General features: G+C 63.2%; 2 protein-coding genes across 10 annotated transcripts; both read right to left on the reverse strand.

Moving 5' to 3' along the window:
• Positions 1-317: 317 nt before the first annotated feature.
• Positions 318-15,263, reverse strand: PHLDB1 (pleckstrin homology like domain family B member 1). 8 transcript variants are annotated; one of them, XM_070765716.1, is made up of 20 exons: positions 15,083-15,103; positions 13,028-13,072; positions 12,368-12,448; positions 11,860-11,983; positions 11,609-11,779; positions 8,664-8,792; positions 7,514-8,565; positions 6,871-7,077; positions 6,655-6,777; positions 6,426-6,545; positions 4,077-4,226; positions 3,877-3,987; positions 3,619-3,708; positions 2,963-3,068; positions 2,587-2,854; positions 2,330-2,420; positions 1,985-2,131; positions 1,607-1,826; positions 1,425-1,510; positions 318-748 (listed from the first exon to the last, which is right to left on the reverse strand). In XM_070765716.1, exons 3-20 carry the CDS (start codon positions 12,425-12,427, stop codon positions 605-607), a joined length of 3,399 nt encoding a protein of 1,132 aa, XP_070621817.1. In that variant the 5' UTR covers positions 12,428-12,448; positions 13,028-13,072; positions 15,083-15,103; the 3' UTR covers positions 318-604. The 8 variants fall into 8 exon arrangements, with proteins under 8 accessions (XP_070621817.1, XP_070621822.1, XP_070621821.1 ...); XM_070765721.1 differs by lacking the exon at positions 13,028-13,072 and having other exon boundaries at positions 318-745; positions 3,047-3,068; positions 15,083-15,263; XM_070765720.1 differs by lacking the exon at positions 13,028-13,072 and having other exon boundaries at positions 3,047-3,068; positions 15,083-15,263.
• Positions 15,264-17,274: 2,011 nt separating this feature from the next.
• Positions 17,275-22,298, reverse strand: ARCN1 (archain 1). Of its 2 annotated transcripts, XR_011560453.1 has the most exons (11): positions 22,187-22,298; positions 21,779-22,042; positions 21,497-21,676; positions 21,194-21,399; positions 20,101-20,265; positions 19,648-19,813; positions 19,395-19,542; positions 19,201-19,309; positions 18,913-19,117; positions 17,721-18,167; positions 17,275-17,644 (listed from the first exon to the last, which is right to left on the reverse strand). XR_011560453.1 is itself a non-coding variant. In XM_070765746.1 (10 exons), exons 1-10 carry the CDS (start codon positions 22,187-22,189, stop codon positions 18,078-18,080), a joined length of 1,536 nt encoding a protein of 511 aa, XP_070621847.1. In that variant the 5' UTR covers positions 22,190-22,298; the 3' UTR covers positions 17,275-18,077. The 2 variants fall into 2 exon arrangements, 1 of the variants encoding a protein (XP_070621847.1); XM_070765746.1 differs by having other exon boundaries at positions 17,275-18,167.
• Positions 22,299-22,306: the final 8 nt, after the last annotated feature.

A 22,306-nucleotide genomic window follows, 5' to 3' on the forward strand; every position in this document is an offset into this window, starting at 1 on the left:
GCCACACGGAGAGAACTGCCAATCACAGGTTAAGCGGAGTTGGCCAGCGGTGTGGGTGGGGGCTGGGCTTCATAGGAAGGTGTCTGATTTGACAAGCTGTCCTCTTCCAGCCAGGCCCTGCCAAGGGCCCCTGCTCGGACGGCTGCACAGCCCTGCCTTGCAAAGGGCCCCCCACCCGGGAGAGAAAGACCCGCCTGGCCTGGAGGGGGCTGAGGGGGCCGCTGCTCTTTTCCTGGGGTTTAGCCTTGGACGCTAGATGTGCTTTGGTGGGCTGACCGATTGAGACCGTTCTTTCAATGACTGAAGGGCCGTAGGGATGAAAGTAGGCAATAGGCTTTATTCTGCTCTCCCGTTAAAGGGGCTTCTCCACTGTGAACTCAAAAGAGGCAGGCGGAGACCCCGGAGGTCTGCAGGAGCCTTGGGCAGAGGGAGCCAGCCCTGCCCTGCAGAGCCTGGGGGGCTCTGGCCCCGTGCGCCCCACTCCTCTGTCCCTCCTGAAGGGCAGGGGCCCTGCTTTCTCCACTCGCCTCCCCGTCCTAGGCGGCCCCGGCAGTCGGAGGCTGTCCCTGGCAGGCTCTTGGAAGGACGGCCGTCTGGGGCGGCCTCAGCTCAGGAACTGGGTGTAGCCTTCGGCCCCCGTGACAATCACATCCATCCAAATGCGCAGGGCTTCTGCGGAGGGGGCCACCACGTAGTAGAGCCGGTCGTGGGTCTTGATGCAGAAGGTTAGGGCGGGGTTGGGGCTCTGCTGGGAGAGGAGAGATGCTGTCAGGGTGCCTGCTGCCGTCCTAGACCCCCCACCCCCCCAGCAGCAGGCAGAGTTAATGCCAAGCCTACGGAGGGCACAAGAACCACCAAAGGGGATGGCTGCTCTGTCTATGAGATGCTCCAGGAATAATAGGGGACGCCCAGGGGGGCAGGGGGCCAGGTAAGGATTCCCATGGCAGCTGCACAGAACAAGAGCTTTGGGTAAACCAAAAGCCAAAATTATTTTTATTTTATTTATTTATTTGTTTTATTTATTTATTTATTTATTTATTTTGTCAAACAGTTATAGAGTGGTAATTTGTACAAATAAAACATAAGTAATGATAAAAAGTAACCAAGGAAGACAATAGGACAGGGACGGTAGGCACAGTGGTGCACTTATGTTTATGCGCCCAAAGGAGCCCACGCAGCTGTCAGCATTAGCATTCAGGCGAACAGGGCTGAGGTTAACTGATGCGATGGTGCCATATTCTGCCCCCCAGGCCCCCAAGGAGTTTTGGTGCAATTATTCCCCTCCTGGGCGGCTCTTTGAGCCGAGGGATTCAGGATCCTGCAGGGTTGCTGGGCTGCCAAGGGGAGGTGGGGGAGAGATGTTAGGGCTGTGCTCAGAGTGCCCTCCCTTACGCCCCCCCCCCCCCGCCCAGACTGCCCCTCACCTTGGCTGCACATTGGAGGTGATCGTAGTAGACCTCCTGGATGGCCTGGAAGTAGATGAGGCCTTTGAGCTTCACCTCGTGCTTGTCTGCAGGGGGGGGGGAGAGGGAGGTGGTGGGTTGAGGGCCGGAGGATACGCGGGGCAGGAGGGCCATCCATCCATGGCGGGAGTGGGGAGCCTCACCCGCGTAGTAGGAGAGGGTGTGCCGCAGGCGGTCAAAGACAAACCAGCGCTTCTTCCAGGACCGGATTTTGCCTCCCATCTTGACCAGGTAGCCTTTGCACAGCTTCTCCGAGAGGATGATGTGGCTGCAGGTGTCCACGCCGTGGCCGGAGGATTCGATGTGCAAGCGCAGGTCAAAGTCCTCCTTGCGGATGGGCAGGTAGCGGGTCAGGGGCCGGGCCTGCAGAACAAGGGTGCCGTGGAGGGCCAGAGTCCTTTTGACCCACCCCCCGGCTCCTATAGCCCACCCATCCCAAGCTCCATGCCGGCCCCCCAGATCCCAGAAGGGAACCTCCTCCTCCTTCCCCCCCCCCCGGTGGAGGGGGGGCTCCTGCGCACCTGAGCCAGCTGCTTCTCCCGCATCTTGACCTCCCTCTCGATGAGTTGCTGCCGCTGTGCCGTCTCGTCCTGCAGCTGCCGTTCCAGCTGCCGCCGCCTCCGCCGCTCGTCCTCCAAGGCCTGGTGGCGCAGCTCCATCTCTTGCTCCTGCCAGGACACACCGGTGGCCCCTGCGTCCCCAGCACCACCCGCCCTCTGCCCCCCCCCCCGATCCCCAGCCGAGGATGGAAGCTGCCCACTCTCCTTGGGAAAGGGGACGGACGGGCGGGGCCAGAATTCCCCAGGGAGAGCCCCCCCGCCCCCCCAGCTGGCTTGCAGGGGGATCGGCGCTCCCAGAAGACTCACCCGCGACTCCACCAGGCGTGACCTCTCTGCCTGGGCCTCTTGCAGCAGCTGCTCCACCTCTTCCATCCTCCTGGCCTCTGCCCCACTGGCGCTGCAAGGCCCACTGGGAGTCACTGGCTGCCCCCCCTCCCCAGCCCACCTCTCTCGGGTCTGGTCGGCATTTAGCAGCGGGCCAGCAGCACAGCCACCAGGCCAGATAACCCAGGAGGAAGGGGGGCCCCTCACAGGAGCCTGGGGGAGGGGGGAGGGGGGCTGACCTGGAGACATTGTCTGGGGAGCAGGCGGAGTTCCCACTCAGAGAGAGGCAGGTCTCCAGGCTGTCCGAACTCTCCAGGCTGAGGGTGTCGTAGGCTGGCTCGGGGTCATCGGCCGGCCCTCCTTGGCCCAGGAAGGCGTGATGATGAGGGGCAGAGGGGGGGCCAAGGGGGGAGAAGAGGCCCCTCCCCCGCAGGGACTGGCACGCCGCTGCCGCCTTCTGCTTCAGCTCAGCCGGGTGCTGCCACTGCTCCAGAACCGCCTGGTGCCCTGCAAAGAGGCCCAGGGAAAGGGGGGCTGGGTGTCAGCGGATCTCCACCGGGCACCCACCCACCGAGGGGGACCTGAGGGGGGGGCCTGGACAGAGGCAGCACCCACCCTTGTGGTGCAGAGACGCCTCACGCTTCCTCCCCAGGTCCAGAAGGGGGCCGGTCGGCTTGCGGGGAGAGCGGCCTCTGTTACCTGCCAAGGGTGGAGATGAGCCCTGCGGGAGAGCAGACATGGGGGGGAGTCCGGAGGTGCAAGGGGGGGCACGGAAGCCACTCGCCCACTGGCTCGATGGACTCCAAATCGTCCCAGTTCTCGGTGGGAGGGACGGGGGCGCTGCGCAGCCTGTCCATCTTGGCCCGAGAGACCCAAAGCTGAGGAGCAGCTGCCCAGAGCCTGCGAGGGTCCAGGGTCCAGGAACACCGAGCGCAGCCCATTTACAAGAGGAAGAAAGAGCCCCCCTCCCCCCCCCCCCACAAAGGAAGTGCAGCCTCTGCAATTGGCCCAAACAGGATTTGTGGAAAGCCGAACCGAAACGGGCCCAAGAGCAGAACCCTCTCTGCAGTTCCAGGCCTGCCACGTGCCTGGCAGGGGAGCCCCGAAAGAGGCTCTGTGTGTGTGTGTGTGTGTGTGTGCTGCAATGTCCCGCCTGCAGCATCCCTGTTTGTCCGACCAAGGTGGCCCTTCCCGGCCCGGCCCTGAGCCCCACTGCAGGTCAGACAGGCAGGGCACATCCCCCCCACTGCCCTCTCCTAGAGCTCCCGAACCTCTTGGGGGCTGCTGGGGCCCCTGGGAAAGGTAGGGCTGCCCGTGAAGACACAGAACCGCTGCTCCAGTGCCAGGAGGGCCTCCTTCGCCTGTGGGGGGGAGCAGAGCAGGAAGGTGGAGGGTCAGAGGAAGCCCCCCCAGCCCCTTTTCCATCGCCAGGGGAAGGAGCAGAGCCTCCCCTACAGGTGGACACCTGCCCTGCTCCCACGAGAGCCAGCCCTCTCCCCGTGACCCCTGACCCCGGCCCTGTGGCCCACCTGCTGGAGCTGCTGCAGGGTGGCCCTCCTCTCCTGGTGCAGCCGGTCGGCCTCCTGAGCGGCCTGCAGCCGTAGCTGCTTCGCCTGGCCCTCCAGGGCAGCCAGGCGTTCCTGCAGCAGGGGACGGGAGAGACGCTGAGTGGAGCCACGGACGGGCTGGTCAAGCCATGCGAGGGAGAGGGCGGGGGATGCAGGCTCACCTTCCGGCGGGCCAGGCGGTGGCAGTCCTGGGCCTGGCTGTGCAGCCGCTCGTGCTCCTCCTCCTCCTCCTCCCAGAGGCTCTCTCTCTCCAGCTGCTGGAACTCCAGGTCCTCGAGGCGCTTGGCCTCCGTCTCCAGGGCCTCCGCTCCCTGTGCAGGACACACCCACGCAGAGGCGGTAGTCTAAGCGAGGCCGGGCTGGCCGGGTCCCTGCGAGTCTGGAGCACGGCTGGGCTGGGCAGGGGGGCGGGCTGGTGAGGGTGAGCCCGAGGGCCCTTCCTCTCAACTGCCCCAAGACAAATGCCAGGAGGCCTCCAGGAGGGCAGCCCCTCCTTTGTCCTCCAGAGGCTGGGCAGCAGTACCCTCCTTGTCTGTCCCCTTCATCTCCAAGGCTGCTGCGTGTAGGACAGGGAGGGGGCTCTCCTGCCGAGCCTCTGGAGGGGCTGGGCTAGCTCTCCCTGCCCCAAAAAAAGGTGGGCACTGACCCTGCGCACCTGCTCCTTCCCTTGCTCCCTCATTGACATGGGGCAGTTTTCTAGCTGGCTCTTGACCTCCGAGAAACCCCCCGCAGTTTCTCAAGGGCCTCCCTTTCCGCCCCCACCCTCTCCCTCTCCTGAAGCAAACGACACACAGAGAGCAGGCCACGCAGAGGGGGGTCCATGCAGCAAGGGTCTTGGGTCAAGGGGGCCTCCCCCTCCTCCTCCTTTGGTGCACAGCCCCGCCTTGAAGAAGCTGCCCATTCCCCTCTCTGCCCCAGACACCCGAAAGCCGCTTTGCCCTGCAGGGGATCCTGGGCCAAAGTGAAGTCGGGGACCCAAGAGGTGGGACCCCCGGCCCTTGCAGGAAGCATCCTTCCAGACACTGGGGGCTCAGGTGAGTTGGTCAAGGCAACGGGAGGCGCGTCTCATTCACGGCCAACCCAGAGTCGCACCGAAGGCGTTTCTGCCGCCCGTGGGAGGTCTCACTCTACATCTAGCCCCCCACTTTAAAAAACAAAACCAACCCCGCGAGTGGCTGGTGAGGCATGCATTGGACGCCCCTGGGATAAGGCCAAAGTTTCCAGGGACGGACAGGGGCAACCGTGACCAGGCCCAGGCCAGGAGCTCCTGCTTGGCGGAAAGCAATGAAATTCAAAGAGGCGAATTTAACCCGAGAGAAATGCAAAGCTTTGATCTGAGTATGAAAAACGGAAATCCTCAGCGTGGGATGGCAGGCGGTGACGGGAACGGCCTAAAAGGGTCGGGGGTCTTGATGGGTCACAAGCTGAACATGAGCCACGGGTGGCGATGCTGCCGGGAATTGAAAGCCGGCTGAAACACAATGCCCAGATCAAGCAAAGTGGTGGCACCTCTTTACTCTTGTGAATGGGACCATCCCTAGGAGACAGACCGACCGTGTCCAGTTCTGGGCACCCCATTTAGGACAAACCGGACTGTGCCCCAGAGGAGAGTCACTGGGATGACAAGGGGCCTGGAAGAAAAGACCTACAAGGAACAGGCGCTGGTCAGCTATGTTCAGCCTGGAGGGGAGGGCGGGGGGAGGGAGAGCCACCTTCAAATAAACGGCTCTGGGGGGCCGGAGGAGGAACCACGGTTTTCATCCCCCAAGAAGCAGACTATGGTCAGGCTTCAAGTCCATCTCCCTTGCCAAGACCTGCAGCCTCTGCTGCCCCGAAGAGAGGTGAGATCGGCCTCCGGTGCAGATGCTGTGAGGAGTGGGCCCTGCCCGACCCCCGGGACCTCCGTCTCTCCTTTCCAGGACTGGCCATACCCGGATCGATGGTGCAACTCCTCCAGGCCAAGGTAACAACCCGTGCAAAGGCAGCTGAGACGCCTGACTGACCGCTGCAGGACTTTGGCTCCCCCGGGCTGCTCAGCCTGGGAACCTGCCTCAGGGTTGGACTCCGGGTAGAAGGACGTCCCGGCCTCCAGATGCAAAGCAGGAGGACGTTCTCCCAGGAGGATCCTCCTCCTCTGGATGGGAGCCTGCTCAGGCTTTCCTCAGGGGCCGAGTGGAGGTCAGGAGCGGATGACCAGCCAGTCCCCAAGGACTCAGCCAGATGCCTCTTGCTCAGGCAGGGATGCAGGCCAAGGGGGGGAGGTAGCGCCAGGTCTGTACGGGTCAGAACGGCCACCCCAGATGGCCTGTAAATGCCAAGCATGGGCTCTCCCTGGGCAGAGTGGGCCAGACCCCCCCCACACACACAGCTGCAAGCAGGCGGCGTAAGAGAGCGCTTAGGGACTGCCAACGCGCCCCTCCCCGCTGAGCCCAACTGTCCTGGGCCAGGAGGTCAGGTGGGCAGGGCCTGGAGCAGTCACGGGCTGGGCTGGAGGCTCCCCGTCCAGTTACCTTCTCCTGCTCCAGGCCGGACAGCTGCTCCTGCAGGAGTCGCCCCGCCTGCTGTTCCTGCTGCAGCTGCAGCACCTCTGCCTCCCGCTCGCCCTGCAAGAGGGCCTGTTCCATCTCCGCCTGAAGGGCAGAAGAGCAGCTGCAGGAGCACCGCCAGCCCCCAGCCCCCCTCCCCAGGATGGGCAGGGGCACTGCCCGTCTCTCAGCAGGATGGCAGCCCCCCCCTCACCTCCCAGGCGGCCTCGCGCAGCTGCTGCTCCAACCCCTTCAGGCGGCTCCTCAGGCGGTCAGCGCTGGCCAGGAGGCGGGCCTGCTCCTCTTGCAGGAGGGGCAACTGGGGGGGCACCTCGTGCTGCAGAGGAAGCGGCAGACCCTGCATTGAGGGCTCCCCAGGGCCCCTCCCAGGCCACGAGACCCTCTGCCCCCCCCCCCCCGCCCTCCTCACCTCCTGGCCGGCACTTTCGGTGCTGCTGCTCTCCTCCTGCAAGGTCTCCTCCTCCCCCCCTCGCTCCCGGGGGGGCCTCTTCCCTGGCAGGGGGGGCCACCCAGCAGCGGCAGCAGCACTGGGGCCGCTCTCTTGGCCCCCCAGCTCAGCCCCCGCTCTGCTGTACTCCGCACACAGGCTGAGGATGGTCTCCAAGCGCTGGCGCTCCTGGGGGCCCAGAGAACAAGCAGGAGCCCCGAGAGGCGGGTTGAGGGGGCAGGGAGGGCCGGACACACAGACCCCTAGAGCCCCCCCGCCAGCTGTTTGTACTGGCTGACCGACCCTGGCCATGCTTGCCCAGGCTGTTCTGTCCCCACCAGACCCTGGCCAGGAGGGAGCAGGTGGGCTTAACCCTCTATGCCCAGCGCAGCAGGAGGGGAAGGCAGCAAAGCGGCCCCCTCCTCACAAAGCAACCCCCCGCCCACCTTGGCTCTCTCCTATGTTGCCCTCACCTCCCTCCCCCCAGCCTATGATGAGACCACGTCTGCTTGGACAGGATTCCTCCCACTCTCCTACCCTGAGGGCTCCGGCCACGCACCCTTCGCACCTGCCCCCCCTCCACAGGGAAGCTGGAGCCCCCCCCCCCCGCTTGACCCCTGCTCACCAAGCGCTCCATCTCTTGCTCCCGGAGACGCTCCTGGCGCTGCCATCGGTGGTACTCCAGGAGGCCCCCCTCATGTGCCCCCAGCAGCTTGGAGGAGCCCTGCTTACGTTCCCGCAGGGGGCCCAAATGCCGGGAACCCCCAGGCCCTGGGCAGCTCGGCTGGGGGAAATCCGAGGGCAGGACGAGGGACCCCAGGCTGGAGGCAGAGCTGAGGCCAGGCCCACCACGGGTCCTGTGCCGGCTGGGCTCTCCAGAGAGGGAGGGGGACGACGGGCTGCAGCTCCTCAAGCAGGGGGAGGGGCAAGAGGAGGAGGGCGGAGCGGGAGACGCCTCCCTCCGCCCACCCCTGGGACCCTCCCCAGCCTTGCCCTGCCGGGAGTGGCTGCTTCCAGGAGCCGGGGAGGCTGCTCGGCGCCCTAGGGCTGGACTGAGGGGGGGCAGATCCCGCAGGGTCTCCAGGGGCCGCCGGCTGAGCTGGGGACTTTTGGGGAGCCGCTGGGCCCGACTGGATTGGGGGGTGACACCCGGCAGCTCCGGCCGCTGTAAAGCCCTGGCCGAGCTCGGGCCCCCGGGAGAGGGGGAGCGAGGGCTGCCAAGCCGGGTCTCCTTCAGGAGAGAGACCCCCTCCTGACCAGGGGAGGAAGCCTCTGCAGGGGGGCGGGCCTTGTGCCTTGGCAGGGGGCTGGTGGGGCCATCCAGTCGGACCTTTCGCTCGGCCCCGTGGGGCAACAAGGCAGCGTGGCCGTAACTGGAGGACCGGGCAGGCACGGCGGGGGGGAGGGCGGGGGCTGAGGGGGACAAGAGGGGAGAGATGGGGGCAGAGGTGACCTTCCCATAGGGAGACCCCAGGGAGATGCTGCCGGGGCACTGGGGTGGGGGCAGGAGGCAGCGGCCTCCCCTGCTGTTGGCTGTTGGGGATGGAAGGCCCCCACCCCCACCTTCCTCCTGCAGCCCCAAGGAGTCCATGATGTCCTGCAGGTCTCTCTCGATGGAGCTGGCCAGGGAGACGGAGGCCCCCTCGGAGCCACCATTGATGGGGCCCTTCCAGTCTGCTGCAGAGAGAAGGAAGGGAGAGTCTCAGCCCTCGACCCAGAGACCCGGCCCTCCCAGGCCCCTCTCCACCCCACCCCCACCCCGCCAAAGGGACCACCTGCTTCCAGCCCACATGGGGGGACTGGGCTCTGCTGCTCAGCTGGCACCGCTTGGCTTTTCATCCGCCTGGCCTCGTCTGGGTGGCTGAAGCGCAGGAAGGTCGCCCGGCCCAGGCAGATCACCTGCCCTGGAGAGAGGAGGCTCATCAGCCCAGCAGACCCCCTGAGAGTTCAGGTCCAGCCGACTGCTCAGAGGCTCAGCAATGCCGCTAGCTGCCCCCAGCCGCAAAGCCCAGGCAGGACCCTCTGCCCCCCAGCTGCAGCTCAGCCCGGCCCTTCTTCCTTGGGGGTGAGGAGGGGGCTTTGCAAAACCGCCTTTGAATGGGCCTGAAGTCAGGAAGGAGCCTCAGCCCCCAGGCCTGGGCGCTAAGGCCCTCTGCCCCCTCAGCAGCTGTCACTCCCTGAAGGCCTCACTTGATCTGACACTGAGCCCTCAACTTCCCAGGCAGAGCTGAAGGGAAATGGCCCTCTCCCCCCGCCCCCCCTCTCCCTTGGCACCTATTCTGGAGCAAGCACATGAAATGGAAGCTTATTAGAAACGGAGCCCCCTCCCTCCCCCTCCCTCCCCCCTCTCCCAACGGCTGGCACCCGGCCCTTCCCCACACAAGATCAGACCTGACCCTCAGCAAACTGCTCCGGGGCCACTGCGGGGCCTGTCCTGCTTGGCTGAAGGGAGGCATCTCAGAGCACTTTCCCCAGAATGCCCCCCCCAAAAAATCTGGCGCCTCCAAGGGCTCAGAGCGCCCCCCCCCCCACATACACACACAAGTGCAGAGGGGCCCTGGGGCAAAGTCCAGCAGGTTCGGGCAGGGAGGGGAAAGTTTTGAGTAGTTTGGAGAAACTCGGTGCTGGCCCCCAAGTCGGGAGGGAAGGGGGATGTCGCGGTGCCCGCCTCCTGCCCCGCCCACCAAGCCCCGCCCACAGAACCGGTAGGGGAAAAGTGGTGGAATTCCTCCCTGGAAGCAGCCCCTCCCCCGCTCGGGCCAAGCAAAGGCCGCAGCAACCGCCTGCTGGGTTGGTTTGTCCTGACGGTCGCTTCCACCCAACTCGGAGGCTGCCCGCGGAGCCACGGGAGAGGCGGTCCCGGAGGAGCTGGGGGGGCGGGGGGGAGATGGTCACGGCGAAGGCTGGGGGGGGCAAGGGGGCTCCAAGCCGTTCAAGTGACCCACTCCAACCAAGATCCCCCCCCTCTCAGGAGGGATGAGCTCAAGCTCCGCTGCTTCCCCCTCTGCTGGGGGAGGGGAGGGAGGGGAGAGGGCGCCGCGCCCACCGAGAGATCGCACTCTGCGGGGGATCGAGTCCGGGGAAGGCGGAGGGGGCAGACTCCGCCGCCCGCCGCCGCCCCCCTTCCGGGCAGGAGAACCCCGCCGCCGATGCGCCCTTACGAGAGGGGCGCACGCCGGGCGGCCGCTTCCCCCGGGCAACGAGGCGCAAGAGGGCGGTGCGAGCCTGGACCCCCCGCGCCCTCCCCGGCAGGGAGCGCTGGGCAGCGGGGGCGACGGGCTGCAAGCCACCCCAGGGCCGGCGGAGCCTCAGCTGGGTGGAGCCGCCAGTCTCTTCGCCGGCCGCCTCGAGCTGGCTATAAATAGCGGCGGGCGGAGGCGGGGAGGGTCTCGCCCGGCCGGAGTGCGGTGGAGGGCGGCCCCTCCGCCCGCCCACCGGGGCCCCTTGCAGGACAGCGGCGGGGAGGCTCTCGGGCCCTGGGGAGGGCTGGGCGGAGGGAGCGCGGGGGCCCCGCCGCCTCCGCTCAGCTTTCCCGAGGACGAGGCAGGCGGGCGGGCGGGCCGCTTCTCGGGCAACCCCGGGGACTCCCCGGCAGGACGGAGGGAAAGTCTGCCGACCTTCCAGCGCAGAGGGGCTGAAGGCGGCACAGGGTTAAACACCCCCCGCCGGAGAAAAGGCCGCGGGCCAAAAGGCTGCTGGGCAATTCCGTTGGAAAGGTGCCCTGGGCTGTGTCTCATCCGACCAAAAATACCTCCAGGCAGGAAGTGAGGCGTCTTTGGAAAAGCTGAGAGGGATTTCGGTTGGGCGTCTGGATGGGAAACAGCAGGAACTCGGGGGGGGGGGGCAGCAGTGGAGGCCCAGTGCTCCCAGCCCCCCCCCAACTCCCCCAACTCCTCCACTCCCAGGCCCCCTTCCTACCGGGCCTTGAAGCCCCCCCCCACGTTCTCCCTTAACAACCACAACCAGGACTGCCAAGATCACCGGCCACTCAGCGGCTCCTGCCTGTCCCGTTGCACTTCACGGAGCAGTGGTCATTCCGGTCCCAGAGCTTGGCTCTGCCCTACACAGCCGCCCACAGGAGGGGCTTTCCAGAGGGGCCACAGAGGACCCAGGCCCAGGGCTGCCTGGTGCCACACACACATACACACGCACCACACACACAAAAACAACCCCCCACCAGTACACCAGACCAAGAAGCAGCCCCTGGCCGGCCAAGCAGCTGCTGGGCAAGAGAGGAGGTCAGCTGGGGCCGCACTGGCAAGTGATGGCTGGGCAAGGGCTCCCTTCCCTCCTGTTAGCAATGATTGAAATACACACACACACACACACACACACAACTCATTCTCCTTTTTCCCCTGCCAAGGATGGGGTTGCCATGGCGATGATCAGGGCTTCCCCTTCCTCATTGCTGACCCCAGAGGCAAGGAAACTGACCGCTGCCCCCTCAGAAGAGCCCCCAGTCTCTCCAGCAAAGACCCTCTGCCCTAGGGCTTTGTGTCCCTCCCTTTGGACTCTCCCCTCCCCCAAATTCCAGAGCCCACCGGCCAGGGAGCGGAGTGGCCCCCTTGCTAGCAGGGAGACGCAGAGGCCCTGGGCACTGAAGTGGGTCCCATCGGGATGAAGAGCTGGCTCTGAGTCCAGAACCTGGAGCCCCCCCTTCCCCGAATGCCCTGGGCCCAAGGCAGCAGGACTGGCTGCGTGCAGGGCCCTCCCCTCTTACCTTGGGACAGGCGGGTGGGGTGGGTGATGGGCTGCCCATCGATGGCGCAGGGATGGCCGCAGGGATGCAGCGTGAGGGTCCCGCCCACATTTTCAATGAAGCAGTGCTGGGGGGCCACCTCCGCTCCCTGTAGCACAATGTCCCCAGCAGCGGAGCCCAGGAACGACTTGCCTGCAAGGAGACCGTCTGAGCGGGGGGGGGGGGGACAGAGAAGGGGAGCCCCCCCCAGAGACTGTGGAGCAGAGACCTACCCTCTTCCAGGGGCAGCAGAGTGATGGCCGTGCTGAGGCGCCCACTGCCCAGGCTGACCAGGTGCGGCTTCGACGCCTGCACCTTCAGGCCTCGGCCCGTCTCGGTCAGGTCCAGGAGGTTGTTCTGCAGGGTGGGGCAGAAAGGCTGTTGGCAGCCGCGTGGCCCCCTCCTCAAGCGGCAGCCCAGCTTCCCTTTGGGCCCCTCCCTCCCGCCCTCTTCACGGCCACCTACCAGCCAGGTGGGCTGGAGGCAATTGCCAGACAGGGTAGGAAGAGGCCAGAGGGCAGGTTGTCCAGCAGCTTTAATGAACGGGGCAGTGAGCGGGGGAAAGCAAGCTGAGCAGCTATAAGCCCTGCCTGGCCAAAGGGTGCTCTCCCCCTCCTCCTCCTTGGCTGGTCAGCAAACCCTCCGGACAGGATGGGGCCCCTTCCTCAGCCACCACTGCCACCACCCGGGAAGACCAGCACGTTTGGGTGGGCAGGGGGCTCTCTCAGGGCACCTGCTTACCTGAAGGGGCTTCTGGACTTGGCAGGGGGGGGCAGTCAGGTTGTGGTTGCGGGTCTCCATGGTGGGGTTCCTCTGGAGTTCCTAGGAGGGAAAGAGGGGGCGTCCGTGTCAGGGGTGCCAGGCCACAGCCCCACCACAAGGCCGTCCTGGGGTTGGAACGCAGGGTGGGTCGAGGCTGCCCCGAGGAAGGGGAGGCCTCTGGTCCTGGCCCTCCCTTCCCCGCGGGGAGTTTGTTGCTGTGCCAAGCCTGGTCTGGGAGAAAGGCCTCCCAAGAGTGCCCCTCTCTAAGCCCAGATCGCGGGACTCCCACCGCTCAAGAAGTGGCCGATGCCTCCCAGCTTTTCAAGAGCCCCCCCCCCCCCCAGAGGAGTTGCAGCCGGCAAGAAGAGGGGACGACTGAGCCTTTGAGCCGCCCTCCTGACAGCCGCATCCCTAACTACCCTCTCTTGCTTTCTGCCCAGCCTTCAAGATATTGGGGCACGGCAATTATTAGACAGAATCACCGCCCACATCTCCACGCATCTATGGCCCTGCCACCAATGGACAATGGCACTCATGGGCCTGAACGGGAGCATTTTAGGCAGGAAGGTGGCAGCAGGGAGATGCAGGCCCATGTCCTCCCTCAGCGGAAGGGGGGGGGTTTCTCTCAGCCTAGCCTACCTCACAGGGTTGCTGGGATGGAGACACAGATGCACCCCACAGCTCCTGGAACAAAGGTCCCGTGTAAATCTCAACACTTGTACAGAAGCAGTGTCTGAAGGCTTCCTGGGTGTTTCTCTGCAAGGGACGAGTATCAACCCCCCCTCTGGAAACACTGGAAAGAAGAACCGCTTGGCAACCAAGGACAGCCACGGCTGTGGGGGGGGGGGGGGTTGGGGGGGGGTGTCACCCACAGCTTGTTTTCATTGCGACACTCCTAGGAGAATCTGACCTCCCGCAACTGTCCCCTCCTGCACCTGCCACCGGTGGGCTGCAGAGTCTGTGCCCCCGCCCCAATTCCAGACTCCCCCTTGCTTCAGGGCCAGCTACTCTCTCCTCCTCTTCTACCACCACCGTTTCTCGGTTTCCCGTAGAAGGATCTTGGCAACACGAACAGTTGGCGAAGTGGACGTGAGATGGCCAGTGTCAGAAACCGATGAAGAAATGTCCAGCAAAGGCAGCTTCCCAGTCTAGGACATGACCTACCTGGATGAGGCGTCTGGGTTCAGTGTCGCCCAGGATCCCCCCCTTCCTGAGGGAGGGCGAGGGACGTTGCCTCACTCTGCCAGCTGCAAGCCCAACATCTGCACTGACCCAGCAGAGCCAGCAGGGCACGGACGGGGGGGGGGCGAGGGAGTTCACTCAAGAGAGGAGACAGAGCCTGCCTTGCCTGTCTCTGGCTTGCGGGGGGGGGGGGGGAGAGCGCCACACTTCCCAGAGACAGGAGGGCTTCTGCCCCCCCCTTTGCCCAGGTAGAGGAGCTCTCCTGGGGGCAAGAGGGGGAGGGGGCGCCTGGCTGCCCCCCTTCTCTCTCTTCTTCCTACTGAGAGCCACAAGTCCAGACAAGCAGGCTCTGTTTGAGGGGGGGGGAGGGGGGAGCTGGAGTTCCTCGGCCACAAGGCGCCTTTCTTCTCTGGGCTGCCGCAGAATGAGCGCCTTGTGTGGCTGGGCAGCAGAGGCCGAGGGGTGAGCTCCAGCCACGGCAGCTCTCTCCCTCCTCGGGAACCCTGCCAGAGGGGGAAACAACCGACTCCCTTCCAGCCTTCAAGGCCAGCCCAGGAGGCAGCCTGGGAAAAGTGGGGGTGGCGCAGTCCTTGGCCAGAGCCAGGCCAAGCTCCGGCCCAGCCGCCCACGCCAGCAGCCGGGCTTCCAGAGAGCTCCTGATGCAGGACCCAAGCAAGGGCGGGAGGGGGGAGAGAAATTGTGCTGCACCAACAGGCCCAGGCTCTCCACAGACCAAGCTCAGCCCTGGGTGTCGCCTCCGTGCTCCCTGCCTCGGCCCCAAAGGTCAGGCCGTCCTGCGCCTGAGCAGCAGCCTGGGTCTGCCCGTCTCCTGGGACTCTTCCGTAGTAGACCCACCAGAGAAGGGAGAGGGGCGGGCAGTAGATGCTGTCACTCCAGATGCCCAGGTCAGCTGATTCCAGAGCCCCCAGCCAGCAACGGCTGACTACCACTGCCTGCATATCCCCACTTGCCCCACAACAACCCTGCAGGGGGAACCACTTGTCCTGGGATCTCTGGGCAGCCTCCTTTGCAGCGCCGCTCAGGTTCCGTGCGCCAAGTTCCCACCCTGCAGGAATGTCCAAGCGACAGCGAAGGGAGGCCGGAGCCCCGACCACGCGCAGCTCCGGGAGGGAGGGAGCAGAGCAGAGCCGCCGGGCCGGAGCGCAGGCTGGGAGGGGGGAATGGCCGGCAGGGACGGTCCACCCGGCTTTTGCGCGCGGCGGTGCGGGAGGAAAACGCCAGGAATGCGCGGAATGCGCCACGTCCAGGCAGGCGGGGAGCGAAGGGGGGCGGGAGGCTGCCGCTGTGTGTCAGCCGTCCACGAAGCTCCGCTCGGCCAGAGACCCGCTGGCCGGAGTCAACCGGAGAGACGCGGCCACTCCTTCCCTCTCCTGCTTGGCCGGCCCGAGGATGCCACCCGCGGACGGCTCTCTGGGAGCGGCATGGGCTCCGGCCGGTCCGAAGTGCCTCGCGGCGGTCCGGGCAGCGGAGAGGCGCCTCCTGCATGTTTACCTGCGCGTCCCGCCGGCCGGGTGCCGGTCCCACGCGCACCTGTCGCGCAGACTCGGCCCGTCGGCGCCCGGCGTCCCCGGAATGCAGCCGCCGCCCGTCCGCGTCGCTCGGTCGGGGCTGAAGGGCCGGCGGCCGAGGAAGGAGGAGCGGCAGGCGGGGACCCGCCGCCCTCGCGCTTTCTTCCCCCTTTGCGCGTGCGCGCGCTCGGCCAGGCCCGCGGGCAGCTGGGGGTGTGCGCGCCTCCCGCGCCGATCGGGATAATAATAATAATAATAATAATAATAATAATAATAATAATAATAATAATAATAATAATAATAATATATTAGATTTGTATGCCGCCCCTCTCCGCAGACTCGGAGGGATCCCGGAGGGCCTCCCGGCTGCCCCCACCGGCGGCGGCCACGGACAACGGGCGAGGGCGGGGAGGCCCGGCGCGGCTGCGAGGGCGCCCCGAGGCCGTCTGGACGCCAAGCGCTGGACTGGGCGGAGCGGGGGCCCGGCCCGACGTTGCCAACCTCGATATAAGCTCCTGCCATCACCCTCCGGAGCGCTGAAGCCCCCGCCGGGGAGGACCGGGAGCGTGAGCAGGCTGGAAGGGGCCTCCGGGCGGCTAACGGGTCCCTCGCCGACGCGTTTGAAAACTTTCAGGCAAATGTCGTGCTGGCCCGAACAACGCAGCCAGAAAACCGAGGCCTCCAAGAAGCATAAAATGCTGCTGTTAGCGGCCTCCAAGCGCTCGAAGATGCGCCCGCCGCCGGGCGAAGGAGTCCGGGTGCCCTTTTATCGCAACACACCTGAAACAACCTTTGCCTCCATCAAGAGGATGCGCCTCTCGCCCTGCCCGGTTCTCCCGGGTTGCGCCTTTAGTGAACATGTCACCAACAGGCCCATCGTGGAGCCTGGCAGCCCAGTGGAGGCCGCCTTCCCCTTAGAGCAGAACGGAACCCGGCACTTCGGGCACGGACCCTACTGGGCGGCTGAGCCGTGATGGGGATGAGTCTCCTATTTACAACCTCCGGCACAAAATCCCTTTAGAAAGTGAGAAGCGTTTTTAAAACTTGAGATTCGAAGCCTTACAAAGGGGTCGGCAGGAGCTGGGGAGGCGAAGGTGACATGCCTTGTTGTTTCCCGAGTGAGTTGGATTATATTGGGAACATCTGGAAACCATCAACCGCGTGACGCTGCCTGAGGTGAAGCCACAGCAGCCAGAGGATTTGCAAGAGCTGCTGCGGACAAGGTGGCCCGGGCAAGTGGCGGCTCCAGGGGGCCGGAGGTGAGACGTGGCAGGAGGGTGTTGGCTGCCCTGGGAGAGGGCAAGAGGGCCCAGGACCCCAGAGGCCTCCCAGTCCACCCCCCCCCGGCTCAGGCTGGAGACCCTGTGCACCATTTTGGAGGGGTCTGTCCAGCCTTTCCTCAAAAGCCCCCAGGAAGGAAGCCCAGGAAGGCAGCCTCTCACCCCTTTCTCTCTGTGCACCTCAAAACTGACCCCCCCCCCCCCAAGGATCCCTTTATGCTGGCAGGACAAATATCTCAGACAAACCCCTGCGTCTCATTCTACGTGGGCCACCAGGTGCAGCTCTGGGGAAAGAGGCACAGGCTGGGCACCAGGAGATCTAGTGCAGGAGCACCAGGGGGCCAGGACAGAGACACCCGAGAGCCCAGGGCCCCCCATTCAGCCTGGGGCCCCGTCCATCCCCTTGAGGCCAGCAGGGCAGGGAGGTCCTTGGCGGGAGGGGCTCCGTTGCCCAGGTCAGGTCACCTCAGCGCTCTTGGGGGGGAATGAGGCGTCTGCAAGGAAAGGAGCCCCCCCCCCCGGTGGAGCCTGGCCTTTTCATTGGGTCCCCCCTCACCACGCACACACATTTCTCAGGATCACAACCTACATTGCAGTTTCTCACATGCAGTAGCAGAGATTAATTCTGGCCCAGTCTCCACATCCTGGGGGTGCCTTACTTTAGTTAAAGTGCCCCCACCCTGCCAGCTGCATCACCAGGGCTGCACAGGTGACAGCTGCCAGCAGTGCCTTCTCATTCTGGGTGGGTCCCAGTTCATTTGGGGGAGGGGGACAGACACCCACCCTCCCACCCTCCTCCATTCATTCCCTGGGACCAGCTCGCCCCTCTCCAGCACAGGGGGTTCCCTGCCGCAACTCCTCCTGGGGTCGAACCTCCCTCAGCAGCTAAAGAGCATTTTTTCTTCCTTCTAGAATGTTCTTTATTGGATTCAGGAGCAACGATTCTTCGCATACACTGGAATGTGTCGTACAGGCTGTAATTATTTTGCAGGGTTCCAAAACCTCTTTTCAGTGTCACCTCCAAAGTCATTTGAGAGTAAATGGCGTTTGACAAGAGAATTAAACTGAACCCCGTATTAAGAACCAGGCAAATCTCCAATCTGGGTGACGCGTGGCCCCCACCCAGGGCGCTCTGGACAGGGGGGGGGTCGTGGGAGAGGCTGGGGCCCGGGAGCAGAGTGTTCAAGGGGCCCAGTGCTCGCCTGCCCCCCAAGTGGAGATTTCCAGGGTCCCAGAGTCAGAGCAGCGGCCAGAGAAAGCTGCCCCTCCCTTCTTCCTCTGGGGTTAAAAAAAAGGACCGAGAGGCGGGAGGGAGGGGCAGCTTCCAGGTGAGAGCTGCACAGGCGTGAAAGCTTCCCCCTCCCCTGCTCAGGGCGTGTGTGAGTGTGTGTGAGTGTGTATGTCTGACGGATTGGCAAGGTCTGCATAGCACCAGAAAAGGGGGGGGGGCTGCTGGCCCTGCCCCCCTCCTTGCCGCTGCCCCTGGCATTCTGGGGTCCCCTCTGTGGAAGAAAAGGGCGGTGGTGGTGGGGGGCCCAGGTGCGGAGGCTGTGCCAGGGAAGGGGGCCGCCTCTCCTTGCCTGAGCCGTCGGGCCTGGGAAATAAGGTCGGTGGGTGGACGAAGGTGGCAGCTCTCTCTCTCTCTCTCTCCCCGTGTGTCCGGCCGTGGCCTCGCCTGCTGCTTCCCCTCCGCAAGAGCTACAGAACCTCGTACTTGTCCACGAGGAAGGTGGTCTCCGTGGAGAATTTCACAGGGCTGTTCCCGTCCACCTGGGTCACCTTGTTGACCTTCGGAAAGGGAAGGAAAGCAGCTGGTTGAGAAGGGCGCCCTGCAAGACCTGCTGCCCGTCCCTGTCCCCCCCCTTGCCCCCCCCACCCCAGGACCCATGAAAAGGCAGAGGAGGCTTTGGTCTCGGTGAAGGGACGGCGCCCGAGGCTGGCAGGGGCGGAGGCCCAGGACCAGTGTTCCCTCTAATTTTTTTTTGGGGGGGGCGGAAAAGTATTGTGTCTGAGCAGCAGCCCCTTCGGGACTGGGCGGCACAGAAATAATAAACAAACAAACAAACAAACAAATAAAAACCCCACCCTGTTTTGCCTGAGAGAATTTCAAAATAAAATATTGTACTGTGTGTCTATAACAGTGAGCTCATAATAGGGCAACTCTATCAATATCAAAATGCCACTTAAATAGTTGAGCTAGTTTCAAACTAGATTTTGATTTTCTTTCTCTCTTCCTTACTCCCATTCTTTTTCTTTCTCTTTTCCTTCCTCTCTTTTTTCTATCTGTTTCTCTCTCTTCCTCTCTTTCTCCTTCCCTCTCACTCTTTCCCTCTCGGCTTCTGGGCAGGTTTGGAAAACTCTGAGTTGATGGTGATTTTTAAGTGAGCGATTGCTCACTGCTCAGCTTAGAGGGAACTATGCCCAGGACCCCATTCGGTGGGGAAGCAGCTGCTCTGCCCCCCCCTTTTGCTGGGAGGCAGCTTCCTCCCGAGAGACCAGGGTCCCTGCCCCCCCCCCCCCCCCCGAGACCCACCTGGATGTTGCAGAAGTTCTTCTTGGAGACGAAGGAAACGTTCACGGGGAAGAAGTCGTTTGGTCGCCCTGCGATGCTGAACTCCAGGCTGCCACTTTTGTTTTTGGCATCGACCACTGGCAAGCACCACTCCAGGAGGCTTTTTCGGCTGTCGTGGCGGTATTCACCATTGATCTCTCCAATTACAGGGGCCCCCACGCCAGACCTAGACAACCAACGACGGGTTAGCTCTGAACTCCCCACGGCCGGTGCGTGGGAAGCTTCTTGGCGGGCAAGGCAACTACTCACGGCAAAGGGATGGCGATCACCACGTCGTTCAGCTCCAGGCTCTCCTCCTGCAGCTCATATTCGATGTTGACGTCACAGCTGTTGCCGCTTTCCGAGGGCCAGCAGTTAACTAGGACCGAAAAGAAAGCCAGCTGAGAAGGTTTAAGCGAGGAGGGGGCCGGAATGTCCCCGGCAGGGACGGGAGCAGAACTCACTGGTCAGCGGAATGAGAGACTCTTCCGTCGTCTGCAGCCGCCACTTCAGCACCCCCACGTCGCTATTGGTGGGGAATGACTTATCCGGGTTCTTCAGGCCAATCACCGACTCGGACATAAAAAGCTTCTTGTCCACATTGGGGTGAGTCTGAAAAGGGAGCCACCCGTCAGCCGAGCTGCCCCACCCCACCCCTCCCCACCACAGATGCGCGCAGCTCAGACTACCCCGGCCTGAACCTCCCGCCAACCTTACCTGGAGCTGGACACCCTTTTTGTCCTCATTCTCAACATGGATGCAAATCCGAGCAAACTTTTCATCCAGGACCCTCAGCATGATCATGCCGTGCAGCTCCATGTTTTGAAGACCCCCATCGCGGCCACAGGTGAGCGAGATCTTCTCCTCTATCTTCATATGCACGCTGGAAAAGGGGGGCAGCCGGGGGACCAGGCGTTAGGCGCCATCACGACCTATTACAGTCTTGACCCTGGGACCCCAATGACTCCGCTATCAGACCAAAGGTTAAGAAGCTTCCTCTGGTTTAACATAACCAAGCTGTCGGTCAAAGCTCCACTCAACTGCACCCAAACTGCACCTGGCCGCTGAGGCCGCTGAAGGTATCTGTACCCCAGAAGACCAGGCCTCCTGTGGTCTGGGGGCTAGGACAGAGCGCTGGATTCTGCGATGAGACCTGGGCGATACACGTACCTCTCCATGTTAATGGGCGGAGCAAGAACAGCTGCTGCATTTGAAGAACGCTTGCCAGCTGAAGAAGCAACAATATTTTCGCCTTCGGACTTTAGTTTGTCCACAAAATTATCCACTTCTTTCCCTTTAGTGCCGAGCTTAAGTGCCTTGTTTGAAGCAGAAGCTCTAAACCAACAAAAAACAAACAAAATGCAGGAGACATTTTTCCCAAAGAAAGAAAGAACGCAGCAAGACCCTTTTTTCCTGCTTCTCATACTCTGCACACAACATTGAAGAAAGAAGCAAACGAAACTTGTTCCTGTGTCACCCAGGCTCTTCAGATGAGAGAAATCCCAAGGCAACTTCTCAGGCTATAGTCCACCAAGATATCTGCTTCAGACCCCAACTCGGCCACTGCCTCACCCTATTTTGACCACACCCACTTTTGCGTTATTTGGCATTTGAACAATACTGTGCCATTCTGAATCTTTACGCCAGCAGAAAAACATTAGGGTCATTCTTTGTCAAGTGGACCAGGTGTCCCCACTCCACCACCTTCAATTTCAATGAAGCTTTTGCACATATATTCCTTATGGTATGCAGCCACTAGACCTAATATTTTGCACACCTCAGTTTTATACCCTAAGGAACATATGTGCAAAGCTTCATTGAAAATGAAGTGGGGGAAGGTTCTGAAAATTGGTCCACTTGACAAAGAATGACCAATAATGACCCCAAGAAAGCAATACAGATAGCCCTCAACTCTGTGCATTTAGTGACAGTTCAAAGCTATGACACTTTTCCACACTCATGACTGTTGCAGCATATCCATGGCCAGCTGATCCAAAATCCACATCTGGCAGTGACTGATGCATGTTGATGGTGGCTGCAGTGTCCCCTTTTGTGACCTTCTGACAAGCAAAGCCAAGGGGAAAGACAGATTCGCCCAGCAGCCATGTGGCTAAATTAACAACTGCATCGATTCCATTTAACTGGGGCAAAAAGATCACCAAATGGGGCAGACACATCCAGCCGCTGCCTCAGCAACCGAAATCTTGGGCTCAGCCGTGGCCACAATCCACACCCGGTCTCTCTCGCACCACAAATGACGCACCTCGTCGGAGCCGGAGTTATTTTGGGCTTTTCTGACTCGATAATGGTTTCAGTGATCATAGCCGCGAGGGTGCCTCCTGAAATGGCTGAGTTGCCAAAGCCTCCAAATCCTGGCGCTTTGGTGCCCCGCCGCTCGGCGTCCCTCCGGGCTTGTTGCAGCTCCTTAGCTTTGCGGCGCATCTCGGCCTTAGCTTCTCGTTCTTGGGTCTTGGGAAAAAAAGAAGCAAAAGCAACAGCTTTGACCCAGGAGAGAAGAGAAAAGAAGCCGCCACCTTCCGCGGGAAGATAGAGGAAGCCGGCCCACCTCGCGAACGGCCCTGAAGACCTTCTCCTCGTGGGAATCCATCTCGGTGAAGGTCCGGATCTGGGCCAGGTTGACGTTCTCCCGGTAGCCCAGGGCCACGATCTCGTCGAAGGCAAAGATGAGGTCGAAGCAGTGCTCGGCGATCTCGTTCTCCTCCAGCGCCCGGCAATACTCGGGGATCTGCGTGGGGCCACCAGAGACGGGACGAGACAGGGGTTGGAGGAGGCAGCTCAGCCTGGGGAACTGAGCCCCCAGCCCCCTCTCCCGCCCCGCCCCGCTCACCACCCGGGAGAAGAGGCGCAGCGTCTCCAGGTCCTCCAGGATGTTGCTGTTCTTGGTGGTGAGCAGCACCATGTAGAGCTTCTCCAGCGGCTGGTAGACGTAGCGGACGCTCTCCGTCTCCACGAAGGTGTGCTGCTTGCCCGTGTTCATCAGCTTCGGGAAGGCCGCCAGCAGCCCCTCGATGCGCGTCCGCGTCATCTCCACGAACTGCCGCGACACGATCGCCTTCCCCGCTTTCGTGCAGACCGCGGCGGCCAGGAGCACCTGCGGCCGGGAGAGAAGCAGCCGAGGAGGAAGAGGGAGGGAGGAGGAGGCCCGCCGCGCTCCAGAGGCCCCGCCAGGACAGCGCCCCCACCCCCCCGCCCGCCCCCTCCCCCGGGGCACCGGCACCTCCCGGGCGAGCCTCACCATGGCGGCGGCGGCCTCGGCGAAGGTTCTGCTGCTGGGCGCCGCGTCTCCGCTGTTTCCGAGTCCCGCACAAGATGGCGGCGAGCCACGTCTCTCAGGCGGAAGCAGCGTCACCGCGCA

Source organism: Erythrolamprus reginae, chromosome 12 (assembly GCF_031021105.1).
Source record: "Erythrolamprus reginae isolate rEryReg1 chromosome 12, rEryReg1.hap1, whole genome shotgun sequence".
Lineage (NCBI taxonomy): Eukaryota > Metazoa > Chordata > Lepidosauria > Squamata > Dipsadidae > Erythrolamprus > Erythrolamprus reginae.